The sequence below is a fragment of the Anas platyrhynchos genome, chromosome 11 (genome assembly GCF_047663525.1).
Source record: "Anas platyrhynchos isolate ZD024472 breed Pekin duck chromosome 11, IASCAAS_PekinDuck_T2T, whole genome shotgun sequence".
Classification (NCBI taxonomy): domain Eukaryota; kingdom Metazoa; phylum Chordata; class Aves; order Anseriformes; family Anatidae; genus Anas; species Anas platyrhynchos.
Window position 1 is genome coordinate 10,444,720 of NC_092597.1, and position 23,223 is coordinate 10,467,942.

Sequence of the window (23,223 nt, forward strand, 5' to 3'; positions counted from 1 at the left end):
AAATATGCCCAAACAAAGTGACCAAGAGAAAGAGGAGGACACCAATATGCCAAAAACACCAGCATGGAGAGGCTGCCGGATGAGATGTCTTTCTCTGAATGACAGGTAGTTCATGTTCAGCATTTAAGCAAGGAAGAATCATAGAATCAGAGAATGGCTCGGGTTGAAAGGGACTTTAAAGATCATCTAGTTCCAACCCCCCTGCCATAGGTAGGGATGCCACCCATTAGATCAGGTTGCCCAGGGCCTCGTCCATCCTGGTCTTGAACACCTCCAGGGATGGGGCATTCACAGCTTCTCTGGGCAACCTGCTCCAGTGCCTCACCACGCTCCGAGTGAAGAATCTCCTCCTAACCTCTAATCTAAATTTATCCTCTTTTAGTTTAAAACCATTCCCCCAGTACTGTCATTACCTGACTGAGCAAAAGGTTGCTCTCCATCATTTTTATAAGCACCCTTTAAGTATTGAAAAGCTGCAATGAGGTCACCCCAGAGCCTTCTTTTCTTTAGGCTGAACATCCCCAGCTCTCTGAGCCTTTCTTCATAGGAGAGGTGCTCCAGCCCTCTGATCATCTTCAAGGCCCTGTTAGTGCTTTGTTACACACAGATAGATTGCCTCTAGATAGAAAAAGCAAAAGCTGTTCGCTTGTAGAAAATATTGAGGTAAACAAACAAACAAAACCACACCATTCACATCTCTTTCCATCTGAATATTAAGCTTTATGGTGTATCAAGGCCACTAGCAGGAAGTTACTCCCTCCTCATAGCTGGCATTACAGGACATGGAAGCACAGCTCAGGAATGCTGCCAATGGTCAGCAGTTAGAAGGTTAAAGTGATAGCTGCTGAAGTGTAATTCTGCTTTTCAAGGAGCAGCACTCTTATTTCCTTGCTTTATCCATAAGACTCCTTAACTTACCCGTGTGGCTATTTTATGTTAGTCACATCTATCCACAAGCCAAAGGGAAACAGAGATTGATGTTTCATGTCAGACAGAAGCTGAATCATTGCCTAAACCAACATAAATTAACTGCTCTATAATCTCTCAGTAAATTAGTTTTACCTTTTCATGGCATGAGGAAATGCCAATAAGCTTAGAGACAGGAATCTGGAAAAAAAAAAAAAGGCATCAGCACAATCATATCATTTGCTTAACATAGTAGGAGGTAAAATTCAAGGACTACTAGCAGTCATAATTTAATCATTTTTCCCTCTCTTTTGTCCATAAATTGGATTTGAGAAATTAAATGAGTGTGTGTTGCCTGCAGACATTCTTTGTTAACACCAACATCCTTCAGAATAGCATGGGAAACTTCTGTCCCAGAAAAGACCTGGATGTTTCTCACTACGGTTGGAATGGTTGATATTATTCTTTTGAAATAGTTTGTTTTAGAACTTAACTTTCAGAAAACACACATTTAAAAAAAAAAAAAAAAAAAGCTATTGACCTTGAATATTTTGTCCTCAAAATCAATAAACTGTTTTTGCTGCTTGAAAAACTACTACTGTTTCATTCGTTCCCTTCACTTGCCTGGACCACTGCAGCTGTGGTCCTTCCCAAATCTCCCTTGCTTTTCCTCATGTCCCAGTTTGGCTTTCTGCCCTGCTCGTCCTCTCCTTTTGTCTTCTTCAAGCCCCAGTTCTTTCAGCTGTTTTCCTGCTGACTCTTTGGCCAGATGAACTGGTCCTCCCAGCCACAATCAGCATACCACTATCATCAGCCACTCTTAAAGGGGCTGTCATGTCCTGCCACCTCCCCAGGGCAACCCATCAGCCTCCCTCCCTCCCCTTGGCCTTCACTCCTCCTCCTTCTTACACATCCTGCAGGAGGATCAATGCAAGTTCTGAAAAGACGAGCTCTGTGCTGGTGCCAGAATAGCGTTGTTGTGGGAAGTCTGACTCTGGTTGTATCCAGGGACTGAATCAAGCTTAATGGCTCTGTAGAGTTTATGCACACCCAGCTTTATCAAAATAGCAAAACATAGTTTTGTCAGGCATGCACAAGCCAGACAAGACATACTGAGCTTTTGGCAGCTAAGATCTAAGTCTGCATGGACTGTGTGCAAGTTACAATTTATCAAGTCTTTCTAACTTGCACAAGAGCATTGAGAGCCTGCTACAAGAGCCATGCCAATGCTGTATTTGAACCATTTTCCCAAGCTTTTGGTGGCAAGAATCAAAAAACAAGGTCTCATTCCTAAGACTGGTCATTAGGCTGTGCCTTTTTATCAGTGTTTCTCACTAAATGGTAGGCTGGGCTAAGCATTCAGGCTAGAAAACTTAAGGCTAAACACTTAGAGTTTGGCAAAGTTACATGACTGAAATCCCACTCTGATGACAGGAAGTGTCAAGCAACCTGAGCAACTAGTGTGAGGAGATACACTTGTAATCAGCTTCCTAATATTTCTGGTACCGGTACATTACCTTTACTGCTCTGAAGCCATTTTCAAGGAAAGTTATAAAAAGACTCTATTTTTGTATGTTATGTTTTCGCATTATAATTACAGCTGTTTAGACCATTATATGTTCACTTGTTGAAAGGACATTAAATGAGCTTCACAAATATTTAATCTAGCTGCAGCATGACTTAAGTTTACTTCTCTTTCTGTAAAGAACTAATAGCCATGCCTGGTGGTTGCTGTAGTTACCCCTTACTGGAAAAGCACCCAGGGTGTTCTTCCCTTTGGGTCTAAAACTTCCTTCCTGGAGCTTTGTGTCAACTGAAACATTAACTGTAACTTTTTAGAGGGTAAATCTACTACAGCCAGGCTATTTCACTGAAAGGTTTCTATGCAAGGTTTTTTTCTCCTAATACTACCATGGAGTGCTGAAATAGTAACTCTGTGAAGTTCACATTTATTATTGCATATACACTGAAATGAAAGCTTGTAGACTTTGTATAATTGGAGATATATATTTTCCCTTTTATTCTTGTCTTGTGAATTCTGTTAAAGCTGGTCAAAAACAAACTGGAAGAAATTTAAGTAAAGTATGTTGTTCCTGAAATAGTTTTCCTAGGGCTTTCCCAGAAATGTTGTGGGGTTTCTTCTGTGTGTCTCTGCGTTTTGGGGTTTGCATATTTTTTTGTTTCTTGTTTGTTTTGTTTGTTTGCTGTTTTTGTTTTACTTCCAACAATGACCACTCAAAGAGGGATGATTAATTGTTTTCTAGGTTGTAAGGTATCACATTTCTCCTCTTGTTCAGCCTTAATTAGATTATTGAATGTTGCTCTCTGGCTATTTGCATTTGTGTGACTGAAAATGAGCTCTCTTCTTCAACAGCTGGTGGTATTTCAGCAGGGAGGCAGTGTTCCACTGTGCAGCGCCAGCCCTGTAATGCTGAAGATGTGCCAGACTTTTCGATAAAAGGGACCTTGTTCTGCTTCAGCTTCACCCTTGTCCAGCATCATGCTGTGACACTTGGAGATCTTCCAAGAACTTGTGTCACAGGCCCTGCTAGAGCAGAAGCCAAAGTAGCCCAACTACTACACAGCTTTTGTGCTGTAACTGAGCTTTTCCCATGCATGCCTATTTAGGAAGTTACTACTGAATATGAAAAGGCATTTAAAGCATCTCCATCCAGAGGCACGTCTGAAATGCATGTTGTTTTTTTTTTTTCCACTACTAAATTTAAGTGAAGAAGAATATAATAGAGGAAGAAGCAGGAGATGAAATTTGGTTTGGGAGAGTACCAAGGAAGGAGGAAAAGGTAAGCAGCACTTAATAGATATGACATGCTTGTTAAGCTGTGTTAAACAGCTCCTCTACTTCACTAAGCTGAGCCATACTCGTTCATCTATGTTGTTTCAGAAGCTGCAACTAGCATCTCCTGAACAGGTCACATAAAGATGGAGATGCCCTTCACTGAAATGCAACCATGAGACTCCAGCTGCAGGGCCAAAACACTACCTGCTGCACAAGTTTATCTGAGAATAAATAAGATAGGTATGCAAAAAAATACTGATCAGATAATAGAGAAAAAGTGATAAAGAAAGGTATGAAACTCCTTCCATACCAGAAATAGTATAGAGTTTCTCAGCCTGGAAAACACAACAAATGATAGAATAGACTTACAAAAAAATCACAGGAGGCAGTGAGTAAGGAACAATTGTTTACTGTTTCTTCCAGTGCAAGACCTGCAGATTGTTAAATGAAGTTAATAGCAAGTTCAGAAGAAGGGGAGGCATTTCTTCCATGTAATATGCAGCTAAGGTATGAAACACTTTGCTACGGGAAATTGTGAATGCTGTATGTTTACATTGATTCCAAAACCTCTGCAACAAATTCATAGAGGAGAAACCTGTTAGGCACTATTAAATACAAGGAGACAGGCTGCAGTTCAGGAAGACCTGAAGCAGCCTAAGCTGTGTCATCTGGGCCATTTCGTCTGAGCTGCTCTCATATTCCTTCTTAGCCAGCCCCTACTGCAATGTCCTCCATCAACACAATATTGTGCTAGAATAGCTTTGAGTTTGACCAGGTATGGCCATTTCTATTTTCTGGCACAGCTGCTTTGCTTGCAGGACCATAATGGAGGACCCTGGAGGTCTTTAAAAGACATTTAGATGTAGCACTTAGAGATATTGTTTGGTGGAAGACTTGTTAGTGTTAGGTCAGAGGTTTGACTAGGTGATCTTGGAGGTCTCTTCCAACCTAGATGATTCTGTGATAATCATTTGTGGGCCATGTAGCTGCTTCAGTTGGCAGTACAGCCATCAGAGCACACCACCACCCTGCTGCTCTTGGGCTCTCTGTCCAGTAAAAACTAGCTTGCCTGTGCTTTGAGCCCACCACATCTATAGATATGGAGAGCCAAATTTAACCCTACTGCTCTGTTTATTTACAGTAATTTGCTCAAACGTGGACTTTCACCATTAAAACATACCAGCATGAATATGCATGTAGTAAATACCAGTCAAAAAGTAAATTAGCAAGATGCCAGCTACCTTATCTCTCCTCTTCATTTACATCGTGACTTATCACAGTTGACATTTCAGTAAGGCTGTAGTAGCAGATCTGAATTTGAACATTCATAAGGGGAAGATGTAATACACTGGCTTTGATGTCAATAGAATGTCAGTCTCTGTCTACTTTGTTCAGACTGAACTTAATTGCAGGAACTGCATTAATAGTCAACATAAGCCATCTGTTTAAACATGTGTGTTTTGGAAAGAACTGCCATGTACAATAAACACACTTGCTGTAATGACTCATATATCTGTTTATGTGAAACGCAGATTTGGCACTTTCCCCCCAAAAAAACATTAAATTACAGGTTAAAAGCATTTTTATAACAAGTTCATTTGTTTACGTGGCAGGTCTGATGGTACAATAGTTTTGATGCAGCCTGGGAAATGTGTTAACTGCGGGGCTGCTGAACCTAACCGTCAGACTTCCCTCAAGAACCTCAGTCAAACTGCACCAAGAAGTGTCAGGGAGTTCCCTGGCTGAGAGGCACATAGAGGTATGTTTGCAAAATGTTCTTCAATGCATTTCACCAGGGTGCACATGGAGGAGGGACACTACTGCCCATGTCTGATGCAGCAGTTAACTCTAAAACATCCCAAATAAGCCTGGTGTAGCTGACAGCCTGGCTAGGTAATGTCTGGAACTGCTGTGGGCCTATGAATAAGCTACCTTCATAAGCATTACACTGATGTTCAATCACTGATCTCGCGTGGGGGAATCTGTTTGCCTCTGCTTTGAAGACTGAAGCTGCCTTGAGCAGCTGACACAACACCTGAGCAATTACATGCTAATGTAGGAAAAGTCAGAAATACATGTATTCAGCCTCACATTTCATCAGTCAGAAAAACACACTTTCATCCCCTTGTTCTTCCTTGTAAGTATATATTAGATGTTACTTTTAAGAGTGAAACATGCCATTAGGTATTGCTTCTGGTGTCATTTCTAAGTTAGCTTTGTTAAATTAATCATGATAATGCACTGGTGCCTGGACTTCTTCAGCGGCATCATAAGTGATGAATCAACCTATTCCATGCACACTGAGCAGGGATGCAGAGCCTGGATGCATGCTTCCCACTCACATGTACAGAGTAGGGTTCTGCTACGTTTATCAGTCACAGATATGCAAAATAATTGTGGGTGGCAGTTTGGAGGGGAGGCTCAGAAAGTGGGTGGCGAAAGAAACATTTAGTAAAGGCACATAGTGAACCAGCAACTCCATCAGCTTTTCTCCATGCGAAGTTAGCCTGTCAGTACTATGGCCCTGCTTTTTTTCTTTCTTTTTTTTTTTTTCCTAGAACTCTTTTAAATTCATGGGAGATATAAAGAGGCCTAATTTTATTTCCTTAAACTTGCTATGGCACAGACTGCTTGTTCCAATGGGATGTAATATTTCATTCAATGAAGGGGATAACAATTATGTTTTAAGATGTACTCTAATATCAATGGTTTCCTTGTTAAATGTTTTGTGCTTCATATACCTGAGGGATCCCCTATGTAGGGGATTTTGTTAATGTTTATATTTCTGTGAGTTTGAAGTCGACTTGGTGTGCAAGCAACCTGCAGGTGTCTTTTTGCATGATGTTCTGTGTTTTTCTCTCCGTTTGCATCTTCTTACCTCTCTCGTCTTTTGTGGTTTACAGAAATTTTGGTAGCATGGACCTGTATGGGTTGAACCATATTTATGTAGCTATCAGAAATCTCCTAGCACCTACCACTACTCAGTGTATAAGAGCATTGCCAACAAGTCATGTTGCAGTGCGTTGCCAGCTCTTTCCAAAGCAAATGATTGTTACACACATCTTCAACATCAGTTACCAGGGCAACATGGGGCACTTACGTGACAATCCAGTAGTTTTACATAGCCCAAAATGCTCCTGTCATTAAAAATTAATCCAACTGGGGCTGATCCCCAGATTTCCTTATGATGTATCACCTAGAAAACAATCTTCCATTTAGGTCTTTTAAAAAATTGTTTCCAAGAGAATAATATACTCTGAGATATTACATGTTTTGTTTCAAGGCCCAATCCTCCATTCAATAGGCCTAGATTTCTGTTGCTGCTTCTTTTATTTTATTGTATTTTCGTAGCTAAGTTTTCTTGGGAGACCTATAGAAACCCATGCTGCTTTCTGTTTGTCTCATGGACTATACAACGTGATAGGTGAAAATAGCGTAATATTCAGGTTACTCAGCCCAATTTATCCACTTAAGTCTACATACACTTACAAAGATGGCACAGAACAACTTCAGATTACTGTTTTCCTGCATACAGCCCACAACTGAAATGTCCAGCCTCTTCAGATAACCCTCACTTAATGAAATGGGAAAGGAGAAGAGGCACACTGAGGCAGATGTAAAAGGCTGTATGGTATCAGAGGAAGAGGGACTGATGGAAATTAAAGAGGAGATGGTGAACTTTGTCTCCTGTCACACAAGGGAAGATAGTCATTACCGCTACTACCACTAACTCAGTTTTGCTTCTTTTATAATAAAAAGAATGGTACTCAAATGGCAGCTGTAAGCCTGATATATTAGAGAGCATGGTAAACTGAAGTTTCCCTTCAGAGGTATCCTGGGCTAAAGTTTCTCTTCAGACTTCACTGTATCACACGTAATAGTAATGCATGTTTATGCAGTAAATTAGTTTGCACTGAGGGCTCTGAGTCACTCCTCAAAATGCATCTAACAACTCCTGTCTTCCCTTTTAAACTGCTGTCACTCTGGGTTATTGAAACTGAATTCAGGAAAGTGCTGGGGGAGCAGGGAGCTGGGGATGGGGAGAACTTTCCTGTTTTTGTATCCGTTAGACAAGAACCTAATTACAGAAGTTGTCTAATAGAATTCAAAACATATTGACCTAGTTAATAGTCTCTAGCTACCAAAGAACTCTAAAAATCAAGAGAAGCCTTTTTCCAAGTAGCTTCTCAAAATCTTACAGCAAGTAAAATTCAAGAAGCAGGATCATAAATGGTACTGTGATTACAAGGAAAACTGTTTCTTCTCTGTTGGGAATAAAGAAAATAATAAAGAGAAGTTAAAACAGGTAGGCACAGTAAAATTCTAAAGGGCTTTTTTCACCCTCAACTCTTTAAAGAAAACTCAGGTCTGGTCACGTAAAAAAAAAAAAGTCTTGTCCCATTCTCTGTATTTGTCAGCATTTCTATATCTTAACTTTGAAAGCCATTCTATTCAATTTAGATAATAGTGGTTTCTAAGTGGAGATGAGGCATGTTTTTTTTTTTGTTTTGTTTTTTGTATTTTTCACTTTAACAGAGGTGTGCTTTTATCACATACTGCAAGTCTTTTCATCCTTTGAGGCCTTAGTCCTGCAGTTGGTGCAGTAAAAGATCTTGTTAATTTAAGCACAATGAACAGCGAGAAATGAGCCATGGCTGAATCCCATGCTGTGCACTGGTAATTTATCAGAAAGGAAAGTCTTCTGCCTTGTCAAATTACTTTCTTCAATGTACTTGAAGTAGGGGAGATGCTAGTCTTAGAGGAGCTGAGGGTCAAAGGTTCTATCAGGAAAGTCTATCTCTTCTGTCTTTACAACTAAAACACAAAATAAGCTGTAACATCCAAGATGAATGTTCAAGTACTTGGTCTGTAAGGAGGTAACAGAGCCGAAGGCATAGGCAAAGTAGAAATGTGCCTATGACAATAGTATACTACCTGCTGTAGCTGTAGAGCAAGTCTCTCGGGAGGAAGAAAGAAAAAAAAAAAAAAAAGAAAATAGAAATACAAAAACCCAGACCAACCAACAGAAACAAACACCGTGTGCTGTAGCCTTCTCAGGGAGGGAGGTATTGGCACAGGGAGCAATCATCTCTTCTGCATCAGTCAGTCATTTTATTTTATTAGGGATTTGTAAAACCAGAGATACTGTGTTAAATAGCTTGAAGCAGTCTGCACAGTGAAGTATTTCATTTTCTATGCAAGTCAGTCTGACCATTAGTAAAGAGAATAATTTTTATACTTTTAAGCCTATCTCCCATGTACAACGTGTGAAGTTTCCAACAAGAGAAAAAGTACCAGGTCTATATTACTATATACCAATATTGCCCTTGTATTGTAGCTTTAGGTTTAATGTAAATCAACAGTCTGCATGCTTGGCATCAAACCTCACACTTAGTTTTACTCAAGATACTCTGATATTACCAGTCCTGTCTTTGTGTTGGAACTGCTGACTGGAAACAATCAGATTTGTGATGTCAGTGCTGTGCTGCATCACCTGCAAGGCATGATATGTTTCATAGCACAATTGGAAGTGACCCAGTTCTAGTAACCCGTGGGTAAAAATACATTGTCTGGAACTGCATAGTTCTGGAGCAAAAACAATACTGCCAAAGGCAAATAAAGCACTTGCAAAGAGGCCAAACAGTTTAGGAGAGAGTAGGGAGATGGACACATGGAGACAGATAAAGAAACACAGGCTTTCAGTTCTGTCCTTATCCGAAAAAGATTTATGGCAAAGAGGACGCACCAGAGAGAAGTTTACTGTGAGCAATGGAGAGAGGTGGGAGAAAATAAAACATTTCCAGGAGAGAAGAGTCAGCAAATATAGGGAAGTGATGTGCTAAAAATCTGAGATAAAGACTCAGAGGGTCTGACCTTCGCAACAGCGACAGCTGACAAAAGAGCAAGGTATGAGCTCATAATACATTAGATAAGAGTGCACTGAAACACAGTTATGCCATTACAGAATTTACACTTGAAATATCTACCGGTTTGTCTACAGAGTTTTCTGTTTATTATAAATAATTTAATTTGGTATCCATTGCTTTTAAGCTTGCCTGCTAATCCTTCAATAGCAGCTCCTGCTACAGCCTGAAGGGCAGCAGCAATCGCAATTTGTGGCTGCTCAGTGTCCCCAGGAGAGATCTGGGCTGGCTGTATAGAGAGGGCTTCTTCTGCTGTTAGTATGCCAGGAAGCACTGCCTCTGGCCCAGCCAGTGCATTCACTGAAAGGGTCCTTTCTTCTATTCCATTTATTTTGGTCAAACAACAGAAGTTTGATTATATTTCTTAGGAAACTGTTACTGAAATAGGTTACAATTTACATATTTCTTGCAAAGTATTCTCTGTATTTTTGCATCTATAGTCCAGAGCTAAAACAGGACCTAGGCATATTATTCATGTGCATTTCTTAAAATTAAATCTATGCATAGCTCATGCGTATGAGCTCTTCAACACAGCAAATATACCAAGAACTACAGGAACCACCTGTGTTGGAATAAGGTCTGTAGGCATAAACCACCGGCCTCAATTTTAGACTGCAGAGATAAAATGTTAAAACAGTAAAGTCGGTCTTAAAATGTAGATATTTTAAACTGTTCAGATATGTGTATATTTACACCCATCAGAAATTCACAGCATGGAGAAACTTTTATCCCATGCTGCCCCATATCAGCACTACAGGTGCACTAAGGTCTTAGAACTTCTTGGTGACATATTTACTTTTATCATCAAATACAGCTCATCACTAGAAACACACAACTTAAAATATTTTGATTCTTTGCAAACCACAATCAGTCCAAATAGCTCAAGGTCTTTGTTGACTTTTCCGTACAGAATGCAAACAAACATCAGCAACAGTTTTTAGTGTTTAGTACATCAGTCTGATTAATCTCTCTACTGTGCTTCATTTTTGTATCTTTCTCTGTAGGTTTAGCAGTTCCCCATTGTTGGAAAATGCCTGTTTTTAATAAGAAACAAGACTATTAGCTGTACTGGAGTCTTATGATGGGACATATTTTACTGCTTTTGTATTTCAGTTGTAAACATGAAGTTTGCAGTGGAATAATGAAAGGGGAGGCTTTTATACTGTAATATTTCTCACAAGTAAATGTGCAAAGCTTTCTGCTTTTTGGATTTTAAGACTTAAATTTTACACTGAGGACATTACATCTCTTTTGGGTATTACAAGTAGTTTTCTAACTCAGCATTTGAGACGTTTTCCTGAGATGCCCTTCACACATAATGTAAGCAGGATCAGGCCAAAAATATCTGTATTCCTTTGACAAAGTCAAGATGGATGAGACATCTTACATTAGATTTCTGGCATTAGCAAACATACAAGCAAAACACATCCAGGAAAGTCACACCTTCTGCCTTTGAAAGGTGAAAGTGACTAAAAGTAATGATGGAAGTGTGATTGGAGTGGGCAAAGAAGACAAAGCCAGACTCTTCTCAGCGCTATGCAGTAAAAGGACAGAAAGAATTGGGCACAAACAGAAGTACAGGAAGTTCCGTCTGAACATAAGAAAACACAAAAGGAATAAAAAGAAACAGAAGAAAGAAAACCACAGATTTTTTTTTTTTTTTTTTTTTTTTACTCTGAAAGTGGTCAAACACTGGGATAGGTTGCCTAGAAAGGTTGTGGACTCTCCATGCTTTGGAGATGCAACTGAATATGGTCCTGAGCAACCTGTTGTAGCTGACCCTGAGCAAGGGGTTAGATTAGGTCTTTAGGTCCCTGCCAGCCTCAACTATTTTGTGATTCTGAAGCTGGCAAAAAGTCAATGCCATAGCAAGGACTGATCTTCATTAGAAATGAGAGTTTACCTATTAATAAGTTGTTATCAGGAGAAAGTGAATTCTAAACATTACCCAGACTTCAAATAATATTTATTTGCTACAAGAACACTGAGTGGAAATACAAATAAGTGAAGCAGATTAGTTCCATACTGATAATCCTAGTTTCACATTTTGGTTTTACACTTTATCAGTTTCTCCAACAGTAATTTCCCTCATGGTATGCTGAATTTCAACCTTTAAAAAGGTCCCACAAAGCAAGTATCCCTTTGTTTTCCTTTGCATTCATGCAGTTGTCAAGTGCTCTGCTCCCATGGGCTGTTCGACATTAAAGCCTCATCTTCTGTACCCATATCGTAACTTGGTGGCATGGCAGATCATTCCTGCCGGCTGGAACATATCTATTGTCCAGTAACTTCCATCCAGTCCCATTCCTGAGAGAAACTTAACTCATTCATTGCTAGCAAAGTATCTTTAAAGCAGACCTCTGAATGAAGCCACGTGTATTTGTAGGACAATACAGAAAAATTCCAGACTCACATAATCCTTCTGGCCTACATTTACTAAAAGTGCCCAATCCTTCCCAGTAGAAATATTTAGGACAAGTCTTAGGAAACTCACTATTGAATTAGATTTGTACTCAAGTCTTACACAGACTTGGATAATGTCTGGTGCTCCCCGTGGATTAGGAATAACTCTCAATTTTACGAGCTTTTTCACATTAATGGTTTTGTTTCAGGTTCCTATGGATGAGGCACATACTCCAGCATCCTGATATAAAGGCAGCTGGGTGAATAAGTGACAGATCTGCAGAATAGTTTAGGAACTTTTCTGAACAGAAATCAGAAGTTTAAGGATGTAACATGATTTTTCAGCTACATCACATTCTCTGTCAGGGCACTGGGATAATCGCCCTATCTGAGGAAACATTTCTGGAGCCAGTTTTGCAGCTACTTAGATATTCTTCTTTACAGCACCCCACAGGACAACACCTCCACTCCCAACCCAGCCACTTACCATCACCAACAGACTACACGTGACAGAAAAACAATACTTCCCCCTGGCTGTGCCAAGGACTTTGTTGTCTTGGTTGACAACAGGATCAACTATTGCTCCACCACTCTCTCCCAGGTGAAAAAAGACTGATTATCTCTGAGGGAAAGGAGACTATAGAGGTGTTTACCCGGGAACTTGGTAATTAGGAAGCATGATTCATACTCCAAAGTGTATGCATCTCTTTCCTAGTAATTCCACTGCATGTAGCTTCTCATAACCTTAATAGAGTTTTGTAACAGTGTCTCAAATCTTAGACAGACAAACCTGTACCACTGAAGAAGCTTGATATCAAAAAGTCAGTTACACACTTCATGTAAGGTTAGGAAATTTCATCACCTAGCAGATCACCTACACACACAGGACAAAGGCAGCCACTGGACAAAACTGCAGTACATATCAGAGCCACATAAATGCACCTTGCAGCTATAGGTTATACTTAGCTCAAACAAGGTTAGTAAGTTGTTATGTTTGGCAAGATTTGTGTCCTGGATCTTCCCTGTGACACCATGTGAGCCTCTTAGGAAGTGACGCTCCCTGCTGAAGGTCACCTTCACTTCTAACAGCCCCTTCCCCTGAGAACACACAAGGGGCACAAATTCCAGGTGCAACTCTTTTGTGGCATCAAATGAGGCTACCTTGCACTGCTCAGCTACCCACACAAAAGTAGCTCTCCTTGTGCCCAGCAATAAGCCAAGAGACTGACAACAAGCAAGTATTAACAACTGTGGATGTGAGGCTACAGCCCACTGAGCAGAGGGCACATCACCACACTCCTTCCTGGTTTGTGCTTCAGGCACGCTTCTGCCCTGCTGTCTGCAAGGGATGAACTCAAAGTCTGTTTTAGCTGTTCCACGATGTGAGGCAATGAATATCGAGTACAAAGCTGGGCTAACCAAGCTTAGATCACATCTCTGAAAAACCCCAACAACAATTTCAGACTTTTCTGTTAAAGATCATCTGTGGAGGCTTGGCTCTTCCTGCAGCCAATGCCACCACCACTACCAACCCCAACTAACTGATCCAAAACTGTCTAACCGAATTACTGTCTTGGATCAGCTCCAACACTTTAGGCAAAATAATTAAGGCTGTGAGATTCAGCATTGACCACAGCTGCTCTTTCATCATGACTGAGAATGCTTCTGCCAACACTCAGCAAGAGCCATTTGCATTCAGCAAGCTCTAACAGGTGATTTGCCCACCTGGGCTTCGGCCTCAGCTTCAGCACAGCTCAGCAGTCCCTACAGGCTGGGCAGCAGGTTATGTGGAGCCCTCCTTTTTTAACAGCAAAGTTTTGTCACATCAAGTAGGTGTGGGAGCAGTGCTGGGGTCTCCAGCTTAGCTGTAGCTGTAGCATCCAGCACAGCAACAGCCAGCTGTGCCTACTGCCCAACTCCTTTCCCAAAATTAGATGACTGGGATGCCAGCAGAAAGCAAATCTGGCAGGCACAGCTCTGCTATGGGCAAGGGGCTGCTAGAATGGCTCAAGCTAAAGTGCACTCAACCAGGGTATCATCTAGAACCACAGTTACATAAATAATATGGTGAAATCAGAGAAACCTCGGACAAACTTAGGCTGCCTCTGGCATTTCAAGATAACGTCTGTTATTGTTATTGTTTTTACTGGGATGATAAATTGAGGTTTATTGCTTGCTGGAAATTGCTAATGGTTAGGACAGGAAGGTTTGACCAAAAACAGAGCAAAGATTGAAGTCAGATGGTTTCAGTTTATGGAACTGTGCATTTTGATAAGGGGATGACAGAAATAATGATGGGAATTTGAGCAGCACCACTCTGAGCTACCCCTTCTCATTCTTCAGCTCTGCATGTGAGAAAATGAGCACTTTTAATATGAGCCTCTTACCCAAGTGCTCTTCTCAGTGTGTTTCTCATCTATTATGTCAAGGCAAGGAAGGGCTCATCCTTACAGGCAGCTGAGGAACCTGGTGAGACAGCCACAAGCAACACACAGCAACACTTAGGGTTGTGCAAACATTGGAAAACTATACTTGTGGGACCTCCTGGACTTCACAGCAACAGTTTAAACAGGCTGTGACCTGCTTCCCTCTACGTGGCTCCTCAGCTAAGCATTGTAGTGAAGACACAGAACTTTGGCTGGCCCTCTTACTTCAAAAAAAAAAAAAAAAAGTGCTACTCTTCTGTTACTTGCAGTGAGAAAAAGCCACAGCCTTCTCATTTACCTTGTGTTCTTTCAAATGCTTCCTGATTTTGCCCTGAAGAGGCTGAGAAATGCAAGTAGAGAAATCATTTAGCTTTAACAGAAAGGAAATGAGCTGGAAAATCTTGTTCACTGTTTTCTGTCCAGTACATGCAATGCTTGGCAAGGTCAGGTTCTCACTGTACCACTCAGGATAGCTAATTTTGTAGCATGACAACATTTATGGCCAGAAATAGAAAAGGAATAGCAGAGGGAATTAAAAAAATATCAGAAGACATAGCTGTTTGGTCACTTGTGGTGGTATCAAGGAAAATAAAATCTGTCATTTCTTTTCATTCGTTTGTTAGACCATTCTTTTCATCTTTGGGACTGTGTTCAATTTCCAGTTGCCAAATACCACCAGCAATGTGAGCTGTAGCCATTTCTGCTCCTCACAGGAGCACAGAAGTTCTGGAAGATCTTTTCCTCTGATAAGGATTCCCTAAATGCGAAGAAACTGGCAGCATAACGCATGACTTCCATAGCAATCCCAGTGGATGCAGACACGAAGGACCAATACACAAACCCAAAGCAGCCCCTGTCCGCAGGCAGTGTGCTTCTGTGCACAGACCAGGCTGAGGTCTGGCTTCAGGAATCTGCAGCTCTATCCCCTCCTGCCACCTGGGTTTTCTGTCAGTCCCTTTTCTGCACAGTACATCAGTTCACAGACACTTCTGCAACATTCAACTTCCTTTTACCTCCACTGTGATAAAGGATTTTCCAGAAGGATTTAAAAAGGAAAAAAAAAAAGATCTTTTTTCTAACACACTGTTAATAATGTTAATATTTCTAGAGTACATTTCATTGACAATCAGCAGTAAGTCTGTACTGAAATGCCATCTTATTTTAAAATGCAGACAGAATCTTGTGGGTTTGTGTGTTTGTGTGTGCGTGTGTGCGTGTGTTCAGAACACATAATGATGGAAGACAGATAGCATTTAATTATGCCATTCATTTTGTGAGCGCAAGGCTGCTGTTTGTTTTAATCAAACATCCTGCTACAAAAAGCCATCAATAGATGTGACTCATTACCTTTCCTACCTTGTCCAAATATTGTGCCCAACAATTTGGCCCCCGAAGCAAGCTGGAGGACCTCTGACCTAGATGGAGGACAAGTGGGCAACTCTGAAGCAGGTGGTAGGTGCTGGAGAGCACTGGGACAGCCCAGCGAGCATGCGGCCTGTGGCACGAGGTGCCAAGCAGTCCTGAGGAGAGCAATCCTATTTACATAGATACCTCTGGGACAGCTACCCTAGCCTGGGGGAAACAGCCTGGCAACATGAGGATAGGTTTTGCAAAGATTTGTACATTTGTTAAGCTGTTCTTTTTTCCTCAGTTTTCTGAGGAAAATTAAAGTTACTTGCAGCAATTAATAGTTAGGTGAAATCAGAAGAATTTCTTCCCGTGAGACCCTACCATACTTTCAGTCTTTCATCACAGTCACTGCAGTGGACTGGAAAAGCTGAGGGGCTGCCTCCTGAAAGAGCTTCCTCTGTGAAGGGCTTGGAGACAGCGGGGGTGCCATTTCCAGCAGTGCCTTTCCAGAGCCGGTCTGAAAAACAGGAGCAGCTTAGAACAAGTGGTGCAATACATGGAATGTGATACTGCAGTCACTGAGCCACCTAATCCCTGATCTACACATCTGTCCTCTTAGGCTTTTGAGGTCATAGATATTTGCTTCACTCGGTGTTATTCCTGGACTTTACGTGAAAAGCAGCATGGTTATAGGGACTGTTTTACCCTACTGTACTTCAGTATGTTGCACCACAGAGTGGAATCTGCACAGATTTGTTTCTGGACCTTGGATTTATAATCAGAAAAATGGCATCAAAATAAAGGAAAACATAAGACTTTCTTTGCGGTAACATTTGTCCCCAACCATTTGAAGAGGCATGCCTAAAATAACTCTATTTGAAAAGGCCAGCACAATAAGTACTTCCCGTGCAGCAGAAACAGATAATATTTGCTTAGCAAAACAGGAGTCCAGGACCTTGGCAGAAAGAACTTCTTTTCTCAAATATTTGTAATTCTTTTAAAACACAATGTTACCAGGTGATCTTCTGGCCATCCAGCACCACTGAACACCACTGACCAGACCACCCACAACAGGAGTTCTGCTTGAGAGAGACACTTTGGGTAACACATTTTATATGTGGTATTTTAAAGTTAAAAAACATCTGAACGGGGTATTTCTTCACTCTGAGGAGTTGTTTTCTAGTGCCAGGAGGTGGATTTTCTTTCTGCTGTTGACTCTCATATCAGCACTGAAGCATCATGAGTCTTTTCCAGGTTGAAGTATCCGGTTGCCTTCTTGTTTGCTTATGCAGGTGTTTTACGTAATAGCCCCAAGACAACAGACGCTATTGGAAAGCAGCTGCAGCATAGGCAGCGTTGTATAGTTCACCATTTACAGTTCAATTGACCTCTAAGAGCATAAGAAAATAAGTCCTACAATATTTGATATTAAGACAAGTCAAACTGTTCAAGTTGTATTATGGCTTTGCATTGCTAACAAAAACAGTGCCCTGATAGGCAACACTCCAAAGCTCAGAAGTTATCGAATACCCCAAAATGTAAAAAGATCAAATAAACCCTGGGGAGGAGAGAAAGGGGAGAAAGGGAACAAAACTCCTTTCCTTCCAGCATTATACTCATACTTAGTCCTGAGTCTGACTAATGAAGCTGAATAAGTACTTTCAGTTCAAAGTTCTCATATGAGAGAAGAAAATTATCAAAGAAAAACTGAAGTTACATTATTTACCAGAGAAACACAGGCAAAGTCCAGCTGTCCCTCCCAAGCTTAAACTCTGCCGTTGAATTAGGTCTGTAAGACTGCTGCTGCTGTCAGCTAAAGGAGCAAGTCATCCCCTAGCAGGCAGGTCTGTCATCAAAACTCTGTAAGGAGACTTTCTCAGAAATTAGTCATTTTTAAAAAGCATTAGAAACAGCTCAATTCTCTTTCAGCTGACCAGAGACAAAGAATTTTCCTCTCCAAATACCTGACTAGATGAACTGGAAATTTATTTTCCTAAGGGAGGGCTTTCTCCAAGGACTTAACTCCTTCCCTGCAAGATGATGGATGAGACTTTACAACCACTTGTCTTTGATGCCAGAAAATACGCTATGCCCATTCACCTGGGGAAGAGAAGATTCAGGAGAGATCTCATAATTGCATGTATTGGGCTGATGGGCAGCAATAAAGAGGACGCTGCTCACAGCAGCAGTCAGGGGATTCAGTCTCCAGAGGCCCCTTTTCAGCTCAGCTGATCGGTCATTCTGCATCCCTGTCGCAGGGCAGGTAGATACATGCTGTAGCGTGACTGTGCATGAACCTCTGAACTGTTCTCCTCCGTATATCTCAGCCTCTTTCTCCATGTGGGTATACCTGCAAAGAAACTTTAAGTCTCAAGGACTAAAATTGTGATGGTGGATGAGTGATCAGCCTGAAGCAGAAGCATTTGACTTCCTATGGGGAACTCCATACAATATGGGAGAAGTAGGAAGAAATGTCTCCTTTGTAAGTCAGTTTGTCATGCAATGACCATTTAAAAAGGCTTCATTTCATTTGCAGCACTCTTAATTCTTCCTTGAAGTCACACTTTTTAATTTCACATCTCCCCACTACTTTTGTATTTTTTCTTATAGTCAGTTTGCCCAGATTCAGGGATACAGGTGACAGTGCATCACCTCCTGCTGCACAAACATGTATTAGTACATTTAATTCTCTCCTTTAGCACAAAGGAATTATTACTACATTTGGTTTTAATCAGCTTCTGGGAATATACTCAGCCATTCCCCTGTGCAAGTTGTGCTTTGTACGAGGATTCTGTTTTAAACATCTCACATGAGATGGATCAAGGACTAACAATGAGTATTTCTGACCACTCATCATCACATCACAGTTAACATCCTTTGGGCTTTTTCTGCAGGACCAAGGAAGAAAATCCTTCCTGGGGTGGTAAAGCCTGAAAGAGAATGAAATGTTTAGGTGGCCAAGCAATACCACAACCTCCCATGAATAGGCTCATGGTTTGCAGGCAGTTATACTCCTGCCAGAATAGGGCAGGGGGAGGATCTACCAGAAATCCTTTTGAAAGAGCCTTAAAGCTGTTGATTTTGGCAGAAGCAATGCCCTATTTCTACAGCCTCACAATCAACTCCGAAAAAACAACAACCCTTCCTTTTCTGTGCCCCAGGCCTGTGTGGACTGCTCCCCCATTAATCCCCCATTAAGGCTTATCTACCTTTCATATAATGAAGCCTGCAGCTTAATCAAGTGAGGCAGCAACAGGCCTGGATTTCCAAGATTGAGCTTCTGTCTCCTTACACTTGCACAGCTGCAGTTTCTACAAGTTTATTTGTTCCACCGTGCTCCCAGTTCACCAGAGCCAAAAAAAAAAGGGGGGGGGGGAGGGAGCCTTCAAGCATGCAGAAGCTCTGTACCTCTGTGATTCTCATGACATTGAAACAAGCACTTCAGCCACTCACCATTTGCTGGTACAATATGGAGAAAGATTATCCTAACTTTACCGTAGTGCCTTGAACAAGGTACATAACAAGTCATTAGCTGAACCAGGAATTCAACTTGAAGATCCAAAGCTATCTTTTACCCATTCGGCACTGATATCCTATCTGCCTCAGTTGAAGAAAGGATGCAATAGCTGAATTACTGAGGGTCATAGCTCCAGGGTACGTTCCCGACCAAAACATAATTACCTGGCAACTTCATCCTGGCAGCTGCAAAATCAACCACGGGAAAGAAAGGTAAATGAAGATATTAATGGTGCTACAGCGATCACCCTCTCCATAGTGACGCAAGGCAGGAGCCACCTGACTGCTTAGTGTTGACAGTACAGGTCTGTGAGAGAAAGAGCCGAGCCTGCAAGCAGTGACTTTTAGCTTGTGCTCAGCAGAAGCTGATGTTGTTATCCTCAAAACACGGAAAACTGCTAATGCCTGCTTTGGGAATACAAATCATCCTCCCACTTCCTAGGAGAATGGCTGTTTCCTAAGCAAACCTTTCTCTCCCTCCCCAAACACAGGGCACATTAAACCTTCCTTTCTGTAAATGACTGCTGTTTAAACGGTCTATTTAACTAATGTAATACCTAGGAGCTGTGAGAGTTCAGCGCCTACTGTGTGCACATGCCACGTACGTGCTTAGGGACCAGAGGGAGTGAAAAACAACCCTCCCACCCCCTCAAAGCCATATACCAAACAGCTTCGACTTGGTAACTGCTTGATGTTTTATCCTAAAGGCAAACTAGCACTTCTCTCCCCTCCTCCACCTTCACAAGCAGATTTGTTCCACAGCCACCTTTGAATTTAGCACCAAATGCCTTACAGAGCTTGAACTGTTAAGTAAAATAAGGCACAACAGCATGAGAGCAATACTGAACACCACAGTGCTTTGAAGTACTCTTTAACAAAAAGAACCAAAACTTTATTCAGTACAAAACTTTCAGAATACAAAATAACCATTTGAAGTATTACAAGGACAACATGCTCATTAAAGACAATTCCCGTTCTCCTAAGGTGTAATCCCGTTTCATACTGCACCCTTTGTTTGTTGCTTTCATCCTCACAGAGAGGCTGTGAAGCTCTTCCTCTGTAACACCGTCAAAAAAGAAGTCCTCATTGAAGATGGGATTCCTGCTTCTCTTTATAACAGTGCTTCTCTGCTTCTGTGTTTTCCCTGGTACCAGGGAGAAGGTGATGCAACAGTTTATGTTTTTGGGGTCTACAGAGTCATCGTATAAACCTTCTGCACTGATCAGGCGGATCCGCAGCCTTTCGTTTTCTGAGCAGTACTCAGCTAACAGCCTCAGCATGCCTCCCTTGTCCATTACCACTGTGCTCTCTCCCACCAGTCTCTCCTGGCTGTGGGTAAGGTCCAGGGGAAAGATGGGAGAACAGGACATGCTAAAGCTCCGCGCGGCAAGCAGCCCCTCTGAGGCCCGCCTGATGGCACTGGGGCTGTTATCAGTGGAGCTGCTCTCCTCTGTAGACAGAGAGTTGTTCCTGGCCATGCTGGATTTGTTCTTGGCTTTCAATGCTCGGCAGAGCAATCCCTCTTGGCTTCGTGTCTTGACCATGGAGCAGGGTTTGGGAGGCGATCTGCTGAGAAGTGGGGAGCTGAAAGGAGAGGAGTCGCTGGAGGAGGCAGTATCGCTGTCGCAGGCACTTTGCCTCTGCAGGGAGAGGTGCTTAGGAGGCAGCCTTACAGAAGCAAAGCTGATTGCAATAGGATTAGACATATTCCCTTTGCCACTGAAAGTGTTAGCTCTGGACCGAGGCAGCATCAGGCCGGGCAGAGCACCACATGTGTCACCATGGAAGATCGACTCCTTTCTCCTGGTGTGGGGACTCTCCAGCAACGTACAGAAGCCGTAGGAAGTGGGTGCTCTGGGGAAGTGAGGCAGGGAGAGTGCCGCCTGGGACTGTGGGTCTGAGTTGGTGCTTTCTTCCTCCAAGGTTGGGATCTCTTCAGCACTTTCCACCTGGATGAGATGAGGCAAAGAAGAGCTGGAGCTGCAGTCAGAGGCATTAAGATCTGTGTCCTCCGAACCGTGGTGTTGGTGGGAGCCAGGGCCCTTTGCAGGAACAGAGGTGGCCAGCCTGGGGGGGATGCAGAATTCCGGGATTCTGTCCGGGGTGAGCACGTTGGGAAAAGCAGCAGCCCCCAGGCGGCCTTTTTCTAGCACATTGTGGCCAGGAGGCAGTCCCAGGAAGACAGGGCAAGGGAGGCTTCTGCTTTCATGGGATGCTCTGATCTTTTCCAAGAACCACATCGCTGTAGCCAGCCTGGGCGTCCTCGGAGGAAAGAGCTGAAAGCACAAATCCACCTGCAGACACAGAAACACGAAAGTACGTGAACACCTTCCTCGGATGCACAACAGCAAAGGGGGCGGCGGGGATACCGCGAGCGGCAGGACCGGCACCGGCGCAGCGCTGCAGCAAGCGGATGGCGCCGAGAGGGCGAAACGAAGCCACTCGAGAGAACCCACGGCAGCGAGCCCCGTCTGAGAGCAGGGCAGAGCTCTGCACGTACCTTGCCGAGGGAAGCCGCGCCCCGCAGCCCGCTCCTGCCGCTGCCGCTTCCCCGCACCGGCCGCCGGCCCTTTTCTAGCGGCGCTGGGCGCCTCCCACCGCGCCACCGGCGGAGGGAGGGAAGGAGGGAGAGGGGGCGGCAGCCCCAGCCCCAGCTCCAGCCTCAGTCCCAGTCCCAGTCCCGTCCCGTCCCTGCTCCGCGCTCCCAGGGGTGGCCAAGCCCGGCTCCGGAGCCAGCCCCACAGCGCGGGGCCCCTCGTCCTTGCCCTACCGCCGGCGTCCCGAGGTATTAACTAACAAACCCGGGACAAAGGCGGGATTGTCTCACTGCTCCTTTTCTTCTCGAGATCCTGGCGGGTGTCCAGCGTGAGAGCAGTAGGAAGCGTGGATTGCAGTTTTGCAAGATCATTTGAAAAGAACTTGGTCTCTTTTCTGCATCTGGATATGTGCACCCCCCTCCTTGTTATCTACAACGAACATGAGACGACCAAGCCCCGACCCAGTGTCCTATCACTGATGCTGAGCAGCAGCAGAAATGGGCATGCACGCGAAAAGAGGAGAAAAACGAGGCAAAGGAACGCTCTGGCAGGTCACCTTGAAATGGAATATCTCCAAAGCGCAGGCATGCGTGACCCTTAACAGACACTGCACAGAGCGGGTGGGATCCATGAACTTTCCCAGCACAGCTCTGTGGTGCAGCAGGGCACAAACGGTCCTGCAAACTCTGTAATTTTGCTGCAAGCTGTTAATAGAAACCTTAACAGCAAAACCAAAGCAACCTGCCAGAGAGGTTAGCCGAATACTCAGTTGAAGCTGTATGCCTGTAACACACTGACAGTAGACAATTTTGTCTTTCCTTTTCTCCCTGAAGAGCTGAAGTTCATGTTTACTCAGTGCTTGGAATAGACTGGATATGCTCAGAGGAAGCAAATCTAGTGGGTTTCAGGGGCAGGGAACATTTTGAACCTGCTGAAAGGTCTAGATAGGAACACACACATTCTGGGGCTGTGCCTTGTCTCTCCTGCTTGTTTTACAATTAAACTTCACTTTTATAGTAGTCCTCTAGGGGTTTAAATGAGGGAAAAAAATCTGCCATGCTTTGTAGGAGAGTTGAGGACACCCCAAAACATCCTAATAATGTTTTAATTGTTAGTGCTTCTGCAGTTTACTTCAGTGGGCTTGTGTTGTGAGTGTGGTTCAAATCATCTCGGACCAAACTGAGAGGCTTGGAGGGGGGCTGGCCCTTTCCCCAGCTAATGGGACTTTTTGGTGGCATGGCAGGAGAAGACAGGGGCATGGCTCCTCCAAGAAGCAGAGCTGTGAGGCGCACACTGGAACTGCTTCAGACCAGGCAATATGGTCCAATACGTGTCACACCTTATGTACCATGTACTTTCTGCAG

The 23,223-nt window shown here is 43.0% G+C and overlaps 1 protein-coding gene and 1 long non-coding RNA gene across 4 annotated transcripts; one reads left to right on the top strand and one right to left on the bottom strand.

Moving 5' to 3' along the window:
- The first annotated feature begins 3,583 nt into the window (after window positions 1–3,583).
- Window positions 3,584–5,451, top strand: LOC140003449 (uncharacterized). 2 transcript variants are annotated; one of them, XR_011812154.1, is made up of 3 exons: window positions 3,584–3,707; window positions 4,127–4,210; window positions 5,317–5,451. It is a non-coding gene; the product is annotated as an uncharacterized lncRNA (long non-coding RNA). The 2 variants fall into 2 exon arrangements; XR_011812155.1 differs by lacking the exon at window positions 3,584–3,707 and adding an exon at window positions 3,807–3,943.
- A 14,736-nt stretch (window positions 5,452–20,187) lies between these two features.
- Window positions 20,188–22,144, bottom strand: LOC101791306 (C2 calcium-dependent domain-containing protein 4C). Of its 2 annotated transcripts, none has more exons than XM_038185185.2 (2): window positions 22,124–22,144; window positions 20,188–21,616 (listed from the first exon to the last, which is right to left on the bottom strand). In XM_038185185.2, the coding sequence occupies exon 2, from the start codon at window positions 21,560–21,562 to the stop codon at window positions 20,261–20,263; it is 1,302 nt and encodes a 433-aa protein (XP_038041113.1). In that variant the 5' UTR covers window positions 21,563–21,616; window positions 22,124–22,144; the 3' UTR covers window positions 20,188–20,260. The 2 variants fall into 2 exon arrangements, with proteins under 2 accessions (XP_038041113.1, XP_005028023.1); XM_005027966.5 differs by lacking the exon at window positions 22,124–22,144 and adding an exon at window positions 21,823–21,977.
- Window positions 22,145–23,223: the final 1,079 nt, after the last annotated feature.

Bases quoted from the DNA above. Each gene is read 5' to 3' on its own strand.
- LOC101791306 (XM_038185185.2), bottom strand. From the start codon at position 21,562: ATGTGGTTCTTGGAAAAGATCAGAGCATCCCATGAAAGCAGAAGCCTC.